The 22,427-nt window shown below is 50.3% G+C and overlaps 1 protein-coding gene across 1 annotated transcript in view; it reads right to left on the reverse strand.

The window, feature by feature from the left end:
* dock3 (dedicator of cytokinesis 3) overlaps positions 1-22,427 on the reverse strand; it is a 1,304,448-nt gene that overhangs the window by 865,463 nt on the left and 416,558 nt on the right. The window contains 1 exon segment of the mRNA XM_038810823.1: positions 20,334-20,488. Within this exon segment, the coding sequence (XP_038666751.1) occupies positions 20,334-20,488 (155 nt within the window).

Genomic DNA, 22,427 nt, shown 5'->3' on the forward strand with positions numbered 1-22,427 from the left:
ATCACCGTTTAATTATACAATTAGCGAGAGCCATCCCATATCCAACGACCTCCCGTGGTTCAGCAGTCTACACAGCAAGTGGTCATGCTGGCACTGAATAGTACTTCTTTTCAAAAACGTGAACCAGGCAGAGTAACGTCTGCAGGGAGCCGAGGAGGTGAGTAGCCATCTTCGCTCACAGACAAAAAGCCCCAGTGCTCGACGGGGTTGGGTTGGCACCCTCGGTGCGTTGGGCTGCCATGGGGCGGTGGTGGGGGGGGGGGGGGGGGGGGGCGCAACCGCACATGCTCCAACCCTTGAGCTCCTGTCCTTGCCCATCCACCTCACTGACCACCCGTATCCCCCACCAACTGCTGGGCTGAAGGCTATTGCTGAAATGGCAATCATAGTTAAGTGAGCATTTCACACATCCCAAGTGGATTCCCGTGGGCGGACGAGCTTTGTAGCAGGTGCGAGTTATTTCCTGCATCCCAATTAGACCGTGATGCCTGGACACTGTGACCAAACACTGCGGAAGGCTACACCACACAAGCAGCCGCCGAGATCCAAACTCCCTGGGGATAGGACCCAGAACTGGGGACATGTCCACAGTCGGAGCAGGTAACGTTGTGTGTGGGTGTCACGGGTCCAGGGTCTGGGGTCTGTTGAGAGGGGGCTGGCTGCAGCCAGGAGTGTGTGGGCAGATCATGTATGGAGGGGGGGGGGGGGGGGGGGATCACTGGGGGAATGGAGGGTCCCAGGGTGGGACCCACCGCTGTTTGTCAGTTTAACTCCCTCTACCAATTCCTCCAGATATCCAACGGCATGGACGGTATTTTGGACCCAGCAGAACAGGTCCCAGTGGTGCTGCTGGTATGCCGGGCGGCCAGAAGCCAGAGACGGCAGCAGCAGTATCTGCAATGGCTCGAAGCGCCGGCCCATGTGCTGGACCCACACTCTGCCAAGCCGATCGCCCATCAGGCCAGGGAGAGACTCAGAAGAGGAGGCCCATGATGGCCCAGGGTGTACAGGTGTCACTGGTCGTTCGAGCAGATGACTGACAGTGCGTGCCGCAGGAGGCTCCACCTCAATAAGGGAACAGTGCAGCACCTGTGCCATGTCCTCGTTCATTTGGCACCAGGTGGAGGAGGAGGACACCCGCACTCCGTGGCCGTCAAGGTCACCGCAGCCCTGAACTTGTACACCTCGGAATCCTTCCAGGGCTCGAGCAGGGACCTGTGTGGCATCTCGCAGGCCACAGCCACAGGTGCATCCGCCAGGTCATTGATGTCCTGTTTTCCCAGGTGAAAAACTACAACTGGACTAAACCAAAAAAGATGCCTGGGCAGGATTCTTGGCCATCGCCGGGATGCCCCAGGTCCAGGGGCTGATAGCCTGCACACATATCGCCTTGAATGCAACATGCCAGCTGGGAGTGCTCTACATTAAAAGGAAGGGATTCCACCCCCTGAACATACAGCTCATGTGTGACCACATGCAGAATATGCACGTGTGCACAACAGTTACATCCTGAGGCAGTCATACAACCCTGGCCTCTTCGAGGACCACCGCAGGATGGCCGGCTGATTCTTGTGGGATAAGGAGTACCCGTTGAGGACCTGGCTAAAGATGCCAGGCTGGAGATCAAAGCGGACACCCGATACAGCGAGGCCCATGTGACCACCCGAACTGCCATTGAGCAGTGCATTGGACTGCTTAAAATACGCTTCCGATGCCTCGACAGCTCTGGTGGTGCCCTGCAGTATACCCCCGGAGTGTTGCCTGCTCTGTAGTGGCCTGCTGCATCCTCCACAACCTGGTACAGCAGAAGGGTGACGTTCTGGAGGTAGGGTATGAGGAACACTTGTCGGCGGCACATGCACAACAGTGTCGCCTTGTTCCGTGTGCTGACTGCGAGACGCGGATTCCTCAGAGGGGTGGAACATGGGGAGCTGGTGGCACCCCGATCCCGGCGATTGTGGGAGAGCTTCTCCTGCAGAGACACAGAGAGGGCATCGTAAGCCGTGGGTTGAGGGGCGAGGGTAGGGTGGGGTGAACGAAGTGTTGGGGGGGGGGCTGGTTGAGGGAGTTTAAGGGAGGGGTGAAGGGAGGGTTAGGGCACATGAAGGGTTGGGAGCAGGAAGGGCTGGTGTGGGAGCGGAATGGTTGGGGGGGGGGGGGGTCACCTCACCACTGATACCGGATGTAGGTCCAAAGCTGCTGATGAGCTTGTTGAAGATCAGGGTTGCATCAATACGAATCAGCTGATTTGTGTACTGCCTGCCAGTGAAGGTGCTATTTTCCCCCATTTCAAATCTCTGTCAGCAGTTCTGAAACACTAATGATCCTCAACAGCGTACACAGAATAACAATCGTCATTGGCTTACTCTCTCAATCCCATCTCTGTTTGACTGCACCAGCTGCCACGGGTTGATTATGTTGGAAGCCTGATCATGTTACACATTTTGTCATTGGCATTTGAAGTTGTATGCATGCATGAATATTATGCACAAAATATTTATTTAATGGTTAAAAAAAGTTAATGACCTCGGCTCCATTTAGAGACATGACTTCACATATCCAAAGATGTGCGGGTTAGGTGGATTGGCCATGCTAAATTGCCCGTAGTGTCCTAAAAAGTAAGGTTAAGGGGGGGGTTGTTGGGTTACGGGTATAGGGTGGATACGTGGGTTTGAGTAGGGTGATCATTGCTCGGCACAACATCGAGGGCCAAAGGGCCTGTTCTGTGCTGTACTGTTCTATGTTCTATATTGCTTTACAGACTTTTTATTATTACATAATATTAAACCATCTCAATTGTGCCAGCTCATTACATTTATGTTTCCTTCCTTCATGGTATTGGTTATAAATTCAATGTAGGGTGCGATCCTCTAGCCGCGCACACGAGATCAGGGATTCATTTGGGGGCCACGGACATCAGGTTGGCATTTTTAACGTGGCATCTCGATCTCTTGCTACAACGGGGAGTTCTGGCGAGCAGAGGTCCCCGTTTTAAAAGACGGGGATATGTGTGGGAAGTGTTATTCCACTGAGGTCTCTAGATCCAGACTTAAAACATCCAGTTTAAAACAAATTCAGTGTCACAGTCACCTTCACGGTGCCTTGCATTGAATGACCACCCAAGCAGTTGGAAGTGATAACCCCAGCCAGCATTTTACATTGAGAGGTTACTGTGACTCGTGACAGCCTGAGTTTTCCTTGGCATTGTGATTCAAGACATTTGAATGTAACGCATTCTCACTCTGTGTACTCGACGTGGCCAATAATTCCCCCCACTCTTCTGTGGTCGTAGCATCCTGTCCTCAGTAGCCCATTACTCTTGTACAGGTGTGACACACTCATCTTTTGTGTTCAAGTGCCTATGACTGGGCTGTCCCATTTTCGATGTGTATTATTCAACCCTGGATCTCAATGCTGTGCCTGCCTGTGACCTTACCTGGTGTCTGTCCACATGGTGCAGTGCTGGAGGCTCCACATTTAGTGTCAGAGGATATTGAAGTGTGCTATGAAGGCTGTTCTATAAATGTCAATCAAAACTTACCACTGAGCTCTATTTTTAAATGAATGATTAATTGGTATTGCGTTCGTAGATCTAGTATCAGTTTTGTGCTGGTTGATCAATAGATTTTGAGCTCTGGATCAATGGTCAATGCATTCTGGTAAATGGGTTTTGCATGCAAAATTAATGTGTGTTGTGTGTTCAATCAATCTGTGTTGTGTGTGCAATGCATGTTACATTTTCAATCAATGGGTGCTGTGTGTTGAATCACTGTGTGATGTGTGTTAAATCAATGGGTGTTCTGTGTTAATGGGTGCTGCGTACGGAGTCAATGAGTGCTGTGTGTTCAATCAATGGTTGTTATGTTAAATCATTGTGTGGTAAATCAATGGGTGCTGTGTGCTGAATCATGTTTGTTGTGTGTTAAATCAATGGATGCTGTATGTTAAATCAATGGGTGGTTTGTGTTGAATCAATGTGTGTTGTGTGTTAAATCAATGAGTGGTGTGTGTTAAATCAATAGATGTGTGTTAAATCAATGGGTGTTGAGTGTTGAATCAAAAGATGATGGGCGCGATTCTCCCAGAGAGGGAGAAATCGTAAGGCTGGCGTCAAATCCGGGCGGGTTTGACGCCAGCCTCCCCCTACCCGACCGGGAACCGATTCTGGTCCACGGTCGGGGCTAGCATGCCGCCGCCGTAAACTCCGGCATCGCGGGCTTAACGAAATTCGTTAAGCCCGCTTGCCAGAGTTTGCGCCGGCTGACGCGTCACATGACGTCAGCTGCGCATGCGTGGATTGGAATACTCCAACCCGCGCATGCGCGGATGACGTCATCGCGCATTTGCGCGAAACCCGCGCATGCGCGGGCTGGGATGCCCCTCAGCCGCCCCGCGAAGTGATACAGCGGGGCGGCGGAAGGACAAAGAGTGCGCGGGTATCGGACCCGCTGCCCGCGATCGGTGCCCACCGATCGCGGGCCCATGGCACCCTTGGCACGGCCGTGGTACTGCCGTGCCAATCGGTGCCATGGTTTTAAAAATCGGCACTTTACGGCCGTTTTTACGAACGGCCAGACCAGGTGTGTTTGCCGTTCGTAAAAACAGCCGTAAAGGGCTTGGAACTCGGCCCATCGGCCAGCTGAGAATCGCTGCTGGCCGTAAAAAAACGGCGGCAGCGATTCGTATCGGGAGTCGGGCGTGGGGGGGGGGGGGGAGAATAGCAGGAGGGCGTCAGACTAGCGTGGCCGTAAAAATTTACGACCCCCGCTATTCTCCGCACCGTCGTGAGTGCGGAGAATTGCGCCCGATGTGTATTAAATCTATGGGTGTTATGTGTTGAATCAACAGGTGCTGTGTGTGGAATCAATGGTTGTTGTGTGTAAAATCAATGGTTTCTGTGTGTTAAATCAATGGGTGTTGTATGTTAAATCAACGGGTGTTCTGTGTTAATGGGTGTTGTGCGCTGAACCAATGGGTGTCGTGTATTCATTCAATATTGTCGTGTTGAATCATTGTGTGGTAAATCGATGGGTGTTGTGTGTTAAATCAATGTGTGTTGTGTTAATGGGTGTTGTGTGCTGAACCAATGGGTGTTGTATGTTAAATCAATGGTGCTGAATGTTGAAACGAGTATAGTGTATTAAATCAATGTGTATGAGTCGAATAGGCCCGAGCAGGCCTAGATCGAGGCCCAATCTCAGGAGCGCCCGGTCCGACTATCAGCGCTGAATCTGACCACGTGACCTGGCCCAACCTGACCCCAAAAGACCGAGCCAGCGATCCAAGCATGGGCTAAACACTCCAAAACAGTAGAGCCCACGCAAGGGCCCGAACAGGCTGAAAGGACCCATCCGCGCGAAACCCCAGGGCCCGACCGGATCGCGAACATGACCCCCCAGTGACCCTGAAATCACAGACAGAGCCCAGGTCCCCTCCAGACACGAACACTTATCAAGGTCAGACGTCTCTCATCGGATCCTGGGACCATCCAGAAGTAACTGCCAACCGAGGAAATGAGGGAAACGCGCCCGTCTGGTGGTGAGACTAACACAACATAGTTTCAATTCTCCTCTTCCCAGCATATTCCTGGCAAACGTCCGAGCAATCAAAAACAAGCTGGACAAGCTAATGCTAGACTTACCTCTCAAAGGTAAGTGAGAGACTGCTGTGTGCCCTGTTTCAGAGACATGGCACACTCCTGCCTCACCGGACTGTGCCATACAACCTGAGTGTCAATTCACCAGATGACCGCATGGTGTCCCCAAGCACAGAGAAATGTGGAGGGGCTTGCACCCTCGTCAACTTCTCCTGGTGCTCAGACGTGGTGAACTACTGCTCTCTGGACCTGGAATACTTGACTGTGAAGTTCTACCCATTCTACCATCTACGAGAGTTCACTTCTGCCATCATCACAGCAGTTGAAAGGACTTCCGGTGGCGGCCATGGAGTGAGAACTGAACTGGGGAGAACTGAATATAGATGGGAGACAGAGGAGTTGTAACATTGGAGTTCGGAAGATGCGGGTAGTGTTGGGGTCGGAGGCTGGGGTGGGTGTTTCTTTTTGAGTGGGGCAATTTTGTTGCTGTGATTGTTCATTGAGGGGCAATTTATTTTTTGGAGGAAGTGACCTGTGGTTTTGAATACATCTTTATTTAGATGGGGAAGGGGGGTAGCCACAGGGAGCCGTTTGCACAGACCAGAGAGGGAAGGATGGGGATGGGGCAGATAGGAGGAGCCTTCAGGCAGGAGATACCACGCTGGCAGGTAATGCTGGTGATGGCCCTGAGGTGAGGGAGGAGGCCGTGGAGGTTGGCCAAGTTTGGGGGGAGAGGGGCTGGGGGGCGAGGGGGGCACGACGTGTCAGGATTGGAATAGGAGCAGGGTCATAGATGGAGACGCGGGTGCGGTTTAGGACAAAATTAAAGGGGACAGAACCGGAAGGGGAGGATGGTGGACAGTAGAGGGGAATGGGGCGCAGGCCGCCGGTAAGTTTTGTAACATGGAACGTACATGGGCTGAACGGGCTGGTCACAGGTCTTGCGCACTTGAGGAGCTTGAAGACGGCAGTGGTCTTTCTGCAGGAAACGCACCTCCGGATGAAGGATCAGGTTAGGTTGAGAAAGGGTGGGATAGGGGGAGGTGGGATGCGATGTGGCAGTATTGGAGTAGGAGTGGGGTCACGATGGAGAAGGGGGCCATCTTGGATGGGTCTGGTTCAAGGTGAAATTAAAGGTGACAGAACTGGAAGGGGAAGATGGTGGGCAGTAGAGGGTAATGGACGCGCAAAGCTCTGGTACGGGTCGTAACACGGATCGTACACGGGCTGAACAGGCTGGTGAAGAGATCACGGGTCTTTACGCACTGGGACCAACACTTAGGGCACGATTCTCTGGTATCATTGTGCTCTTGCTTGAGCGAAACAAGGCCAGTGAATAGTGCGAGAGGCCAAAAGCGAGATGCGTCAAACTGTTTGCGATGCAACCGGCCTGCTCCCGTAGGAAAAATCGGGATCTCACTGTAGCGTGCGAGAAATCAATTATCACCACTTAAGCCTTATTTCCATACAATTAATGGGAGCCACCCCATATCAAATGGCCTCCGGTCATTCATCGGCCTTCCCAGAAAGTAGTCACGCTGGCGTCAATTAATACTCCTTTTGAAAAAAGTGAACCTGGCGGAAGTTCTTTGACGGAGAGCTGAGAAGGTGAATAGACATCTTTCCTCACAGGCAAAGAACCCGGGGGCGCTGGGCTTGCCACCCCAGTAGTCGGCGGTGGGGTGGTGGACGCTCGGCTGGGTGGGGGGGCACTCTCCGGTGGGCTGGGCCGCCATGGGAAGGGGAGGTTGGTGAGGCGTTGCGGCGGGGGGGGGGGGGGGGGGGGGGGGGGGTAATCGCACGTGGTACCAGCATGCCAACCCCTCGATCGTGTGTACCCATTCTGGGGCAACCCTAGCCTCTGCCCGTCTACCCCACCGACCACCCATAACCCCTACCGAGGCCTCTGGCTGTGCAGCTGAAGGCGAATAGGAAATTGGCAATCATAGTTAAGTGCGCATTTCACACAACCCAAGTGAATTCCCATGAGTGGGCGGGTCATGTAGCATCTGGGAGTCGTTGCCTAGCATCCCAATCAGAACGTGATGCCTGGACACTGTGCTTGAACACTGCGGTAGGCAATACCACAAATGTAGCATACAACATACAAACACCCAGGGGATGGTACACAGCTCGAGGGACATGTCCACAGCCAAATGGTGTGTGCGTGCAATGGGGAGGGGACCAGCACCCGGTCAAGACAACGTTATGAGCGGGTGTCTGGGATGCGGGTTTCTTGGGTACAGGGTCTGGGGTCTTGTGAGGGGAGCTCACTGTGGTCGGGAGTGCATGAGCAGGGTGTTACGGATGGAGGGGGAGGGATCAATGGAAGGTTCTGGGTGGGAGCCACCGTTCTGTCAGTCGAACACTCTCTTCCAATTCCTTATAGATATTGAAAGGTATGGACGGTATTTTGGATGCTGCAGAACAGGGCCGAGTGGTGCTGAGAGTAGGCTGACAGAGGAATCATACTGGTTGGGCTCAAGGGTTTTTAAAGTGTCACAAGTGCCATACAATTCCCTACTCCCAATGCTTCTGCCCCACTCTACCCACAATCCTCTCAACCCCTATCTACCTCTCCCCACTCTCTCCCCCAGTTCCCTCAGAAATCCTCAATGTGATTGGCCTTCCTTGTTCTACCGCTGCGTCTGGGTGTCTCCCCAGATGCACATCTGGGATGGAGGCAGCCAGTGACTTACTTCATCCGTGGCCTTCAATGCCTTTCGTCCAGCCTTGGCGGCGCCCCGATGTCTGCACCAAAGTGTTGATGCCCTCGACAATGCTCCTCAGTGACTGGGACATGCTCTGCAGCACCTCGGCAATAACCACCTGTGACTCAGACAAGCTCCGCAGTGCCTCGGCCATTCCATCTGAGAGCGGGACAGGTCCTGTAGCGCCTGGTACTGGGTAATATCTCTCAGCGAGTCGGACATTCTACGGAGACCCTCAGTCTTCACCTTGGACACCTTTACCCATGCTGCCAACGTCGTGCACCAGGCTCTCCACTGCGGTCATCACCCTGGCAGTGTTGGCCTCGGTGCCACGCATTGCCAGCGTCATCTCCTGCGCCCGTAGCCTCTGGGACACCTCCAATCGGCTATGCACCTGTTGGAGTGTCGCCAACATCTCCCTCTGGGTGTCCTGACCGCACTCTAGCATCTCCATCGGGATAGTGGGGAATTACTACACACAATAAACACCCTATTGCACAACCAATATGAAGCCTCTGTCACTTTTCTTTTAGAAAATATTTTCTGAGGCATTTATAATTTAACATTTCAACATTTTAAACAGAGCGGTTCAACACACGCAAAAACCCCACAATAACATACCCAACTCCCCCACGCCCTAACTCCTAGCTACCCATATATTAGATTAGTGCCCTTATTCTTCACTTCCATGCCTCCATTTCCCCCCCCCCCCCCCCCCACATTACCCCCCACTCCTGCTGACAGTCAGTTTTCCTTAAAGAAGTCGATGAACGGCTGCCCCATCCAACCGAATCCCTGTAATGAACCCCTTATGACGAACTTAATCTTCTCTCGCCAAAGAAAGATGTTACTGACCCAAACCCCTGACTTTGGAGGCTCCAAGTCCCCCCATCCCAGCGAAATCCATCTCCAGGCTACCAGGGAGGCAAAGGCCAAAATGTCGGCCGCTCTGCCCCTCTGGGCTCCCGGATCTTCCTGACACTCCAAATATTGCCATCTCTGGACTATGAGTCACTCTCCCTTCCAGGACCTCTGACATGACTTCTGAGAATCTCTGCCAGAATTCCCACAGCTTCGGACATGCCCAAAACATATACACATGATTCGCCGGACTTCCCCCGCACCGCCCACATCTGTCCTCCACCTCCTCAAAAAACCTACTCATCCGGGTCATATGAGCCTGTGGACCACCTTGAACTGGATCAGGCTGAGCCTGGCACACAACGAGGATGCATCGACACTCCTCAGGGCCTTTTCCCATAGCCCGACTTCCAATTCCATTCCCAATTCGTCCTCCCACTTCCTTATCACCTCCCCGATTGGGATCCCTTCCCACTCCATCAGTTCCTTATATATTTCTGAGACCCTCCCCAACCCATTTTGGACATCACCTTATGCTGTAGTCCCCGTAGAGGAAGGCGAGGGAAGCTTGGAACTTGCCTCCGGACAAAATCCTGTACCTGCAGGTACCAGAATTCATTCCCACCCGGTAACTCAAACACCTCCTATAGCTTCTCCAGGCTTGGGAAACCCTCCTCAATGAAGAGATCCCCAAATCTCTCAATCCCTGCCCGCTGCCACCTCCTAAAGCCCCCGTCCAGCCCTCGCGGAGCAAACCTGTGATTGTCACAGATCGGTGACCATAACGACGCAGTGGGTTAGCCCTGCTGCCTCACGGCTCCAAGGTCCCAGGTTCAATCCCAGCTCTGGGTCACTATCCGTGTGGAGTTTGCACTTTCTTCCCGTTTTTGCGTGGGTTTCGCCCCCACAACCCAAAATGTGCAGGCTAGTTGGATTGGCCACGCTAAATTGCCCCTTAAAAAAAAATTATTGGGTACTCTGAATTGAAACAAAATAAATAAATAAATAAAGTTCGGAAGGGCCAAGCTCCCCCTCACCATGCCCCTGCTCAAGAAAGATCTTCTTCACCCGCGGGGCTTTACCGGCCCATATAAAAACCCGAGATCACCACGTTCATCTTCCAAAAAAATGCCTTGGGGATGAAGACTGGGAGACACTGAAACACAAACAGCAATCTCGGGAGGACTGTCATCTTCACAGTCTGTACCCTCCCCGCCAATGACAGCGGGAGCACGTCCCACCTACGGAAGTTTCCTTTCATTTGCTCAATCACCCTGCCCAAATTTAGTTTATGAAGCTGACCCCAGTCCCTTGCCACCTCGATCCCCATGTACCTAAAACTCCTTCCCACCACTTTGAATGGCATCTCCCTCAGTCTCCTCTCCTGCCACCTTGCCTAGATCCCAAAATCCTGACTCTTGCCCATATTCAGTTTGTAATCTGAGAACCAGCCAAATTCCTCCAGTATTCCCATAATTCCAGCGATTCCCCCCAACGGTCTGTAATATAAAGGAGTAAATCATCCGCGTAGAGTGAGACCCTATGTTCCACCCCCCTCTCACTATCCCCTGACAAATGTTCGATGCCCTCAGCGCCATTGCCAGAGGCTCTATGGCTAAGGCAAACAGTAATGGGGACCACTACCTTGTCCCCCTCCACAGACTAAAATGCTCTTACATTTGCCACCGGTGCGTGATATAGCAACCGGACCTAATCCATGCCCAAACCCAAACCTCTCCAAGACATCCAACAGGTACTTCCACTCCACCATTTCAAAGGCCTTTTCTGCGCTCATGGCCACCACCACCTCGACCTTGCGCCCTTCCGCAGGCATCATTATTACATTTAGGAGCCGCCTAATGTTGGAAGTCAGGTGTCGTCCCTTCACAAATCCCATCTGGTCCTCCCCTATTACCCCCGGAACACAATCCTCAATACGCATGGCCAAGGTTTTTGCCAGCAATTTTGCATTCACATTCAACAGGGAGATTGGCCTATACGACCCACAACTCTCTGGATCCTTATGCCGCTTCAAAATAAGGAAAATCGATGCCTGCGATAATGTTGGGGGGAGCACTCCCAGCTCCTTGGACTCATTAAAAGCCTTTACCAGGAATGGCCCCAACAGCCCGGAAAACTTTTCATAAAACTCAACTAGGTATCTGTCAGGTCTCAGGGGCTTACCCGATTGCATCACCCCCAACCCGTCTATAACCTCCCCCAGCCCAATTGTGGCTCCCAAACCCTCCACCAACTCCTTATCTATACTCGGAAACTCCAGCCCCGCCAGAAATCGCTTCATACTCTCCTCCCTGACTGGGGCTTGCGATTTATACAATCCACTATAAAATACCCGAAACATATAATTCACCCCTGCCGGATCTAAAACCACCTTCCCCCCTGTATCTCTTCCTTTCCCAATCTCTTTCGCCGCCTCTTGTTTCCTCAGCTGATACACCAGCATCCTGCTGGCTATTTCCCCATATTCATAGACCAACCCCTTTACCCTCCTAAGTTGTCCCTCCACCTTACCTGTGGACAGGAGCCCAAAGTCCATTTGCAGTCTCTGACGCTCCTTCAGAAGCCCGTCATCTGGAGACTCCTATATCTCCTGTCCACCAGCCTGTCTAACTCAACCCGCTAAGCATTCTCATTATGGGCCCGAATTGAGATGAGTTCTCCCTGAATAACCGCCTTCAGTGCCTCACCACACCACCCCAGCCGAAAACTCACCTGTGTCATTGATCTTTATATATCCCTGAATGGCCTCCCTCACCCGCTCGCACACCACCTCTTCCACTAACAGCCCCACATCTAACCTCTATTGCGGGCGCTGGGCCTTTCCTTTGTTAACTTGCAGGTCTATCCAGTGTGGGGCGTGGTCTGACATCACAACTGCTGAATATTCAGCCTCTACCACCTCAGCCAGCAGCGTTTTGTCCAACACAAAGAAGCCTATCTAGGAATACACCTTGTGCACAGGGGAGTAGAATGAAAACTCCTTACTCCTTGGCCTCCCAAATCTCCACAGATCAACCCCCCACATGCGCTCCATAAACCCCCACAGCTCCTTTGTCAAAGCTGATACCTTCCCAGACCTGGCACTCGACCGATCCAGCCTTGGATCCAGGACCATGATGAAATCTCCCCCCATAATCAATCGATGTGAGTCCAGGCCCAGGATCTTCCCCAGAATCCATCTAACAAATTCAACGTCATCCTAGTTTGGGCAACAATAACCTCTCCTCAGCCTGTCTTCGGCCCATTTCCCGGACCTCCCGTGGCCCGCCCTCTGGCAACTACCGTGATCAAACCCCCCCCCCCCCCCCCCCCCCCCCCCCCCCCCACCCCTCCCTCTCCATCTTGAAAGCCGCCTCCTCGTCTGCAGTCTACTCCAACTCCCCCACCCTCTCATCTCCCAATTCGGTCTTCAGCTCACCCCCCGCTTTGCTTCCGTGAACTAGCCCGCCCAGCTAGCCAGGCAGCCCCCCATCCGTGGCACCTAGCATCTACCGCCCTACTGGTTCCCCTCCCCCCCCCTCCCGCTCTTAGTGCAAATATTTGAAACAATCAAAACAAAGGCAAGTAGTAAAAAAAAACCAAAGACCCAGCCCTCCTCCCTTAACAAAGAACTATATCAGCCTCACCCCAAACAGGACCGGAAAAAAAATAAAGAAACAAGCAAAACCCCCGAAAAAAATCCGAACAAGGCAAAACTAAGTATTTACAGAACATAGTTCAGATATCCGCAGTCAAAGTTCAAGGTCCTCTTCTCCTGCTTATCTATTCTCCTTCATTAAGTCCGCTGCCTCCTCCGTCGAGCCAAAGTACAACTCCCGGCCCCCAGACCAAACTTTATGCCCTTCTTGTATAGGGCCGACTTGACCTTATTAAAGCTCGCCCCTCCTATTCGCAAGTTCTGCTCCCAGGTCCTGGTACACCCGGATCTCAACATCTTCCCAAGTGCATCGTCTCGACTGCCTGGCCCACCTCATAATACATTCCTTGTCCAGGAACCGATGTAATGGTACCACATCGCCCCTGGCGGCTCACCCCCCGGGGCTTGCGCATCAGAGCCCTGTTAGCCCAATCCACCTCCAATGGTCGATCAAACGCACCTTCTCCAACATGCGCACCTGCATCTGATCCTTCGATTCCCACCAGCAGACCCACGATCCGAATGTCTGCCTCTGAGAACAATTTTCAGGTCCTCCACTTTCTCCAACAGTCTCATCTACTGGTCACGCAGCATCCCAATCTCTGTTGTTATTGAGGTGGACTGTCCCTCCTGTTTCTCCCACCTGCTCCTCCAACCTCTGGATCACCTATCCTCGAGCTGCCAGTCTCGTTTCCACGCGGTCAACCACTGCCTTGATCGAGTCCCACCGCCCGGGCCAGATCCTCTGCACTCTTCTTCCGTTGTTGGGTGAACTTCTCATTTAAGAAGCTCACCAATTGGTCCATCGACCACTGAGCTGGCGGGATCGACCCTGTTCATCCGCCATCCCCATGCGCGTTGTCCGCTCCTCACTCGCCGCCACCTGGTTCGTTCCTTTCCGATTACTTCTGGACCGCAGCTCCATAAACCCGGGGGCAATTTCTTCTCTTCTTACTTCTGCACCTTTCCTCTACAAAATTCCTGCAACAAACCGGCGTAAAGGCCACAAAAAAACCACCATGAACGGGAGCTGCCAAATGTTCGACCGTTCATTTCATGGTCGCCACCAGAACCCCGCTGTCACTTTCTTCTGCAATGCGGGCTGACCTCCAAATCCTTGGCCCATCTCTCCAGGCAACCTCCCTCCCTGTGGCAGTCACCCACCCTCCGGCCGTGGACATGTCCCCAGAGCTGTGACCCATTCTCTGGGTGTTGGATATTGGTTGCTGCGTGTGTGGTGTTGCGCCCGTAGTGTTCAAACACAGTGTACAGGCATCACGGTCTGATTAGGATGTTAAGACAACGACTCCCACATTCTACATGACTGCCTACCCACGGGAATCCATTTGGGTTGTGTGAAGTGCTCACTGAACCACAACTGCCAATTCCCTATTAGCAATGGCCTTCAGCCAAACGGCCAGAGGCCCTGGCAGTCTGTTGGGATAATGGGTAGTCAGTGGGGCAGATGGACAGGGACAAGGATTGCCCCTGGAACGGTTACACACAATCCTGGGGTTGGCATGGTGGTGCCACGTGTGGTTGCCCTCCAGTTGCTCCCCCAGCACCTCCCCCCCACCCTCCCATGGCGACCCACTTCTGCGGAGGGTCCCCCACCCCCTCACCGAGCACTGGGGTGGCAAGCCCAGCAACCCTGACCTCTTTGCCTGTGAGCAAAGATGACTACTCAGCTCTGCAAAAGCCCTCCCACCAGGTTCACATTTTTAAAAAGGAGTACTAATCGGCGCCAGCCTGACCACTTTCTGGGGAAGCCGATGAATGATGGGAGGCCATTGGATATGAGTTGACTCCCGTTAATTGTATGGAATTAGGGCTTAAGTGGTGATAATTAGTTTCTCGCCATGCTACGGCGAGATCCCAATTTCGCCTATGGGAGAAGGCTGGTTGTATCTCAAACTGTTTGGAGCCTGGCACAAGTCTCATTTTCGGCCTCTCCCGCTATTCACTGGCCTCGTTTTGCTCGAGCAGGAGCACAACAAGGCCGTTGAATCGTGCCCTCAGTCTCAGTTTAATGTGACTCTTTGTGTATCTCTTTTGTGTTTATGCTGTACAGCTCGATTATCAGAATGACTCACTTGCCCAAGAGAAGGGGTTTGAGGCAAGTTCAAATAGATGAATAGAATTGAAAAGTTGGGAGGTATGCTCACCTGTATCAAACCTTGACCTAAACTGGAGTACTGCATAAAGTTCTGGTTGCCATATTATGAAAAGGACATAAAAGGACATGAAAAGGAGAGCATGGAGAGAAGATTTACAAGGATACTTCCGGAAATGTGTGGGCATATTTACCAGGAAAGAATTGACAGGCTGGGTCTCTTCTCTCTTGAAAAAACAAAGCTGAGGGGTGACCTAATAGAAGTCTTTCAAATTATGTAACGTTTTGATAGTGTGGATACAGAGAGAATGTTTCGTATTGTGGGGAAGGCATAACTTGAGTTTATTAATATAAGATAGTCATCAATATAGGAATTTAGAAGAACATCTTCACCTAAACAGTGGTAAGAATGAGGAACTTGCTACTTGGGAGTAGTTTGAAGTGAGTAGTATGGATGCAAAGAAGGGGAAACTAGACAAGCATATGAGGGAGATGATTTCAACGGTAGATTTAGAGGAGAAAAGATGGGAGGTGGCTGAAGTGCATTACTGTTATGTTCTGTGTTGTGGCCATGGTAAAGGTGCACACAGAACATCTTGTTCTCTGACTGGTAAGATAGTTTATTAACAAAATGAACACGTGAAAAGATAACTAACGAACTACGATACAAACGGTAACGAGTAAGTGAATGCTCCTGGAGTTACTTCAAATATGACTGTTCCTAGGTACAACTTACTACCAACTGCCGATCTGTGGAGTCACATGGTGGATCACAGTCCCCACCTGCTGATTGGAGGTTGTACATCCAACTATATACATTGCTACGCATATGCATGTCACCACAATAACTATCAGCATAGCTGGGCTACATGGTCTATTTCTGTGCCCATATATTTTTTGGTCTCAATATATAATCCTATGTGTTACACATGGACTGTGAGGAGGTGTCTGCACTGGGGCCATCTAAGGAGTGACATTTTTCGTGACCACTTCATAGCAGGAAAACCAAGTTGTAAGAGATAATTTCCCTTCTTTTCTGACTAACTACCCCACTCCTTCTTAAATGCTATTTTATTTGTTCGAGTTTATCCCTTCAACTTCCTTGAGTTCCTTGTCCTCGTGACCATTTGTCACAATTATTTTTAGGCATCAATGGAGGGGGGTTGAACTTAAAGTCCAATCTCATTCTCTAAATACTAAATATAAGGTCCATCAAGAAATGGTGAGAAGCAATCAAAGATGGCAACTCAGTCTGATTTATTCCCCCACCACCAGAGGGGTTTGAATGCAACTGTAGAGCATCAAGTGTTTTCCCAACTAATAACATGTAATTTGCACAAACTAGACAACAAACCTGGAACTTTTTGGTTTTGTAAGGTTCAGATATCATTGCCATATCCGCCTGCTTCATCAGGTAACACTTCTTTTGATAAATCTCTGTGCATACAGAATTTATAAGCTGTTATTTTTATTCTTTCCTAGCATGCAAGCACGGCTGATAAGACAAGCATTTATTGCCCATCTTTAATGCCCTCAAAAAGGTGGTGTGAACCACTTTCCTGAACTGTTGCAGTCCTTTGGGTGTAGGGTACTAGCCACAGTGGGGTCCTGGCACTGTGTGAAGCAGCAGTGCTAACCACTGTGGCCAGAGGGAGGAATTCTGGCCTCGGTTCACTGTGTGGAGGTTGCACTTCCTCCTCGTGTCTACGTGGGTTTAATCCGGGTACTCCAGTTTCCTCCACAGTCGAAAGATGTGCGATTAGGTGTATTGGCCCATGATAAATTGCCCCTTAGGCCCAAAAGGTTAGGTAGGATTACTGTGGAAACGGGATATGGTGGAGGCGTGGGCCTAAGTAGGAGTGCTCTTTCAGTGGGTCCCTGCAGACCCGATGGGCCGAATTCTATGATTCTACAAGTTGCGCGTCCAACAATACTTAAGAAGCTCGACATCAGCCAGGGAAAGATGGCTACCTGTTCCACAAACATTCAAACCCTCCACCAGTGACGAGCAACTGGCAGCCAGGTGTACTATCTACAGATGCACTGCAGGGACTCATCAAGGTTCCTTAGACAGCACTTTCCAAACACCGACCGCTTCCATCTAGAAGGACAAAAGCAGCAGATACCTGGGAATCCCAACATCTGGAAGTTCCTCTCCAGTCACTCACCACTCCTGGCATGGAAAATATATCGCTGGTTCCTTCACTATTGCTGGGTCAAAACTCTTGGAACTCCCTCCCGAATAGTACAGTAGATTTACCTACACCACATGGACTGTAATCGTTCAAGAACATAAGACAAATAACTAGGAGCGGAGTAGGCCATCTGGCCCCTCGAGCCTGCTCCCCATTCAATGAGATCATGGCTGATCTTTTGTGGACTCAGCTCCATTTCCGGCCCGAACACCATAACCCTTAATCCTTTATTCTTCAAAAAACTATCTATCTTTATCTTAAAAAACATTCAATGGCAGGAGCCTCTGCTGCTTCACTGGGCAAGGAATTCCATAGATTCACAACACTTGGGTGAAGAAGTTCTTCCTAAACTCAGTCTTAAATCTATTTCCCTTATTTTGAGGCTATGCCCCTAGTTCTACTTTCACCTGCCAGTGGAAACAACCTGCCCGCATCTATCCTATCTATTCCCTTCGTAATTTATATGTTTCGATAAGATCCCCCCTCATCCTTCTAAATTCCAACGAGTACAGTCCCAGTCTACTCAACCTCATCCTTGTACTCTAACCCTTCAGCTCTGGGATTAACCTAGTGATCTCCTCTGCACACCCGTCCAGTGCCAGGTACGTCCTTTCTCAAGTAAGGAGACCAAAACTGAACACAATACTCCAGGTGTGGCCTCACTAACACCTTATACAATTGCAGCATAACCTCCCTAGTCTTAAACTCCATCCCTCGAAGCATGAAGGACAAAATTCCATTTGCCTTCTTAATCACCTGTTGCACGGTAACCAACTTTTGGCGACTCATGCACTAGCACATCCAGGTCTCTCTGCACAGCAGCATGCTTTAAAATTTATCATTTAAATAATATGCCGTTTGCTGTTATTCGAACCAAAATGGACAACCTCACATTTGTCAATATTGTATTCCATCTGTCAGGCCCTAGCCCATTCACTTAACCTATCCAAATCCCTCTGCAGACTTCCAGTATCCTCTGCACTTTTCGCTTTAAATCACTCATCTTAGTATCATCTGCAAACTTGGACAAATTGTCCTTGGTCCCCAACTCCAAATCATCTATGCAAATTGTGAACAATTGTGGGCCCAACACTGATACCTGAGGGACACCACTAGCTACTGATTTCCAACCAGAGAACACCCATTAATCCCACTCTTTGCTTTCTATTAATTAACCGATCCTCTATCCATGCTACTACTTTACCCTTAATCCCATGCATCTTTATCTTATGCGCAAACCTTTTGTGTGGCACCTTGTCAAGGCTTTCTGGAAATCCAGATATACCACATCCATTGGCTCTCCGTATCTACCGTACTGGTAATGTCGTCAAAAAATTCCACCAAATTAGTTAGGCACGACCTGCCCTTTATGAACCCATTCTGCGTCTGTCCATTGGGACATTTCGATCCAGATGCCTCGCTATTTCTTCTTTGATGATAGATTCCAGCATCTTCCCTACTACTGAAGTTAAGCTCACTGGGCCTAATAATTACCCTCTCTCTGCTGCCTACCTCCTTTTTTAAACAGCGGTGTCACGTTTGCTAATTCCAATCCACCGGAACCACCCAGAGTCTAGTGAATTTTGGTAAATTATCACTAGTGCATTTGCAATTTTCCCTCGCCATCCTCTTTTAGCACACTGGGATGCTTCCATCAGGGCCAGGAGACTGGTCTACCTTTAGCCCCATTAGCTTGCCCATCACTCTCCCTCCTTAGTGGATAACAATCTCTCAGGTCCTCACCTGTCATAGGCCTCCATTTCTATCAGTCACTGGCATGTTTTTGTGTCTTCCACTGTGAGACCGACCAAACAAACCTGTTCAGTTCCTCAGCCATTTCTCATCTCTCATGATTAAACGCCCTTCTCTCCTCTGAGGACCAATATTTACCTTAGCCACTCTTTTTTGTTTTATATATTTGTAGAAACTTTTACTATCTGTTTTTATATTCTGAGCCAGTTTACTCTCATAATCTATCTTACTCTTCTTTATAGCTTTTTTAGTAGCTTTGTTGCCCCTTAAAAATTTCCCAGTCCTCTAGTCTCACACCAATCTTTGCCACTTTGTATGCTTTGTAAGGCAGCTCACCACCACTTTCGGAAGGGCAACAAATTTTGGCCTAACCAGCGACACCCACATCCCATAAATGAATTTTAAAAGAGTGTAAACTGGAATTTTATCTGCATGTAAGGATTCTTATGATCTGTGAGAGCTCTGTCCTCAGATCTTGTTTCCATCCAGGCTACCAACTTGGCTCTTAACTTTCTCTTATGTCTGAGCCACCCACCACACGTTGCTCATCGACTCAGAATCTCTCTCGTACGTGATCTGCTGCTCTCACAGGACAAGTTAGGGGAAGCTACAGTAAGGCAGATCAGCATTCCCAAAATCCTTCTACTCCTTGTGGTGAAAATAGTTTGGTTTGACAACACAGGAGTCACATCACCTAGCTTGCAATTATATTGCTTAATTCTTGCTGTGAAATGAGTAGGCTGTAACAAACATTATTATAGAACTTAGAACATAGAACAGTACAGCACAGAACAGGCCCTTCGGCCCTCGATGTTGTGCCGAGCAATGATCACCCTACTTAAACCCACGTAACCCGTATACCCGTAACCCAACAATCCCCCATTAACTTTACACGACGGGCAATTTAGTATGGCCAATCCACCTAACCCGCACATCTTTTGGACTGTGGGAGGAAACCGGAGCACCCGGAGGAAACCCACGCACACACGGGAGGACGTGCAGACTCCACACAGACAGTGACCCATCCGGGAATCGAACCTGGGACCCTGGAGCTGTGAAGCATTGATGCTAACCACCATGCTACCCGTGAGGCCCCTGTAGAGAACTGTAGAGTTAGTCTCAGAACAAGGACACAGGCTGTGCACGACAGCCTGTGAAAAGACAAGTGGATAGTGGAAACCATGGGACCAGATTTTTGTCACCACATAGAGCCTCTCGGCTATGGTGAAAATAGGTGAACTATCCAAAAGTACTGAGCCCTGCCTCCCAAACAGGGCACTTAACATTTTTGCAGGGATGGGAATGGTGGCAGCTGGCTATTTAAATCCGCAGCTGCCTCCACTCACGTCAGATTTGGGAGCGTAGAAATGTGAAATCCAAAGTGTGTAAAGTGTTTGTTGAACAGTCCACAAATCTAAGCTGAATTCATCATCTCTTGGGCTCCTACCTGATCTGCCTGCCCTCATCGCATGTCGTAAAGAGAAAAGAAGATGTCTGTATCCTCTCCATGGTGTGGTAGGTAAAGCTCTTCATATTCAAGAAGAGATGGTGGGGAACAGGCATGCGGCATGTATCACCATGCCGGTGCCTCATGGTATCTGTCTGTTGCAAAAAGAAGGAAAAAGGTCACATTTCTCAAAAATACAATAGAACGACCGACATTAAACATCCTCAATTGTTAATTGTTGCAAAGAAACTTAGATATATATCTGAAAAGGAAAATTTTGGAAGGCTCTGAGAAAAGGGCAGGAGAGCCTGACTGCTGAAGTCTGCAACAATCATGCCCATATTTATTAATTATATGACAAAATACTGGCTATTTAATGGAGATAATGGTTGTCTCGCTCGCTGGTGGAGAGCGAGAAGAGCCCCGCATCACCTCTTTTAAAGAAGGTCCGCTGCATTAAGTGCCACTCAGCATTTGACTGTTCAGTGTGGGCCATTCTCAGAATCATAGAATCATAGAGTTTACAGTCATTTGGCCCATTCCGTCTGCACCGGCCCTTCGTAAGAGCATCCTACTTCAGCCCCACACATCCATCCTATCCCCATAACCCAGTAACCCAGTTAACCTTTTGACACTAAGGGCAATCTACCTAAACTGCACATCTTTGGACTGTGGAAGGAAATTGGGAGCACCCGGAGGAAACCCACGCAGAACACGAGGAGAAGGTGCAAACTCCGCACAGACAGTGACCCAAGCCGGGAATCACAGACCCGTGAGTTGCTGACCTTTGAGTGAGAGATTCTCTCTCCTCCCTGCCCTCAGATTCTGCAAGCAACATTGCATGGGTTTGCTTCTTGGTTTTTTTGAAACAACATTTTATGAAGGCATATTGGTTTACAACAGCAGAAGATACAAATACAATGTAAACCTAATTGAGTGCGTAACACTCCATCCCCAACCAACAGCACACATAATTCCCAAGTCCATCCATCTCCTCTTGCTGATCCTGCCTAAAGTAAACTAAACTAAACTAACTCCCCATACCCCACTCAGTCCCTAACCCCCCCCCCCCACTTATTGTAGTTGCTAACAGTTTAGTTTTCCCCGAAGAAGTCGATGAACAGCTGCCACCTCCTGACGAACCCTAACATTGATCCTCTCAGGGCGAACTTAATTTTCTCAAGCCTGAGGACCCAACCATGTTTCTAACCCATACCCCCTGATTTTGGGGGCTCTGAGTCCCTCCAGGATAATAGGATCCGTCTCCGAGCTACCAAGGCCCTTCTGCACACCTCACACACCTGTCCCACCTCAAAAAATCTGCTAATTCCGGGCCACCGTCATATGTGCCCGGTGAACACCTTGAATTGAATCAGGCCGAGCCTGGCATGTGATGAGGACGTGTTGACTCTACTCAGAGCATTCTCCCACAGACTTGCCTCTAACTCCTTACCCAGCTCATTTCCCACTTGCGCTTTACCACCCCTATCTGGGTTCCCTCCCACTCCATAAGCTCTTTCTAAATTCCCCCCCCCCCCCCCCCCCCCCCCCCCATTTTAGAAACTACCTTATCATGTATCCCCTGTGGCGGGAGAAGTGGAAAGGTCGAAACCTGCCACAGGACAAAGTCCCTCGCCTGCACATAGCGAAACCCATTCCTACCCGGCAATTCAAACTCTTCGCCAAATCCTCCAAACAAGGAAAGCTCCGTCAATAAAGAAATCCCCCAGCCTCTCAATACCTGCTCTCTGACACCTCCGAAACCCCCCATCCAACCTCCCCGGGACAAACCGGCGATTGCCACAAATTGGAGCCCACACTGACGCTCCCTCCACTCCCATATGCTTCCGCCACTGTCCCCAAACTCTCAGAGCCGCCACCACCACCGGTACCGGGTCGGGGAGAACGGCAGAGGAGCCGAAATCAGTGCTCTTAAACTTGTGCCCCTACATGATGCCGTCTCCATCTGCTTCCCATACCGACCCCTCCCCCACAACCCACTTCCTGATCATGGCTATATTTGCCGCCCAGTAGTAATTCCTAAAGTTCGGCAGGGCCAACCCTCTCCCCCCTCGGTTCCACTCCAACAGCACT

The sequence above is a fragment of the Scyliorhinus canicula genome, chromosome 11 (assembly GCF_902713615.1).
Source record: "Scyliorhinus canicula chromosome 11, sScyCan1.1, whole genome shotgun sequence".
NCBI lineage: Eukaryota > Metazoa > Chordata > Chondrichthyes > Carcharhiniformes > Scyliorhinidae > Scyliorhinus > Scyliorhinus canicula.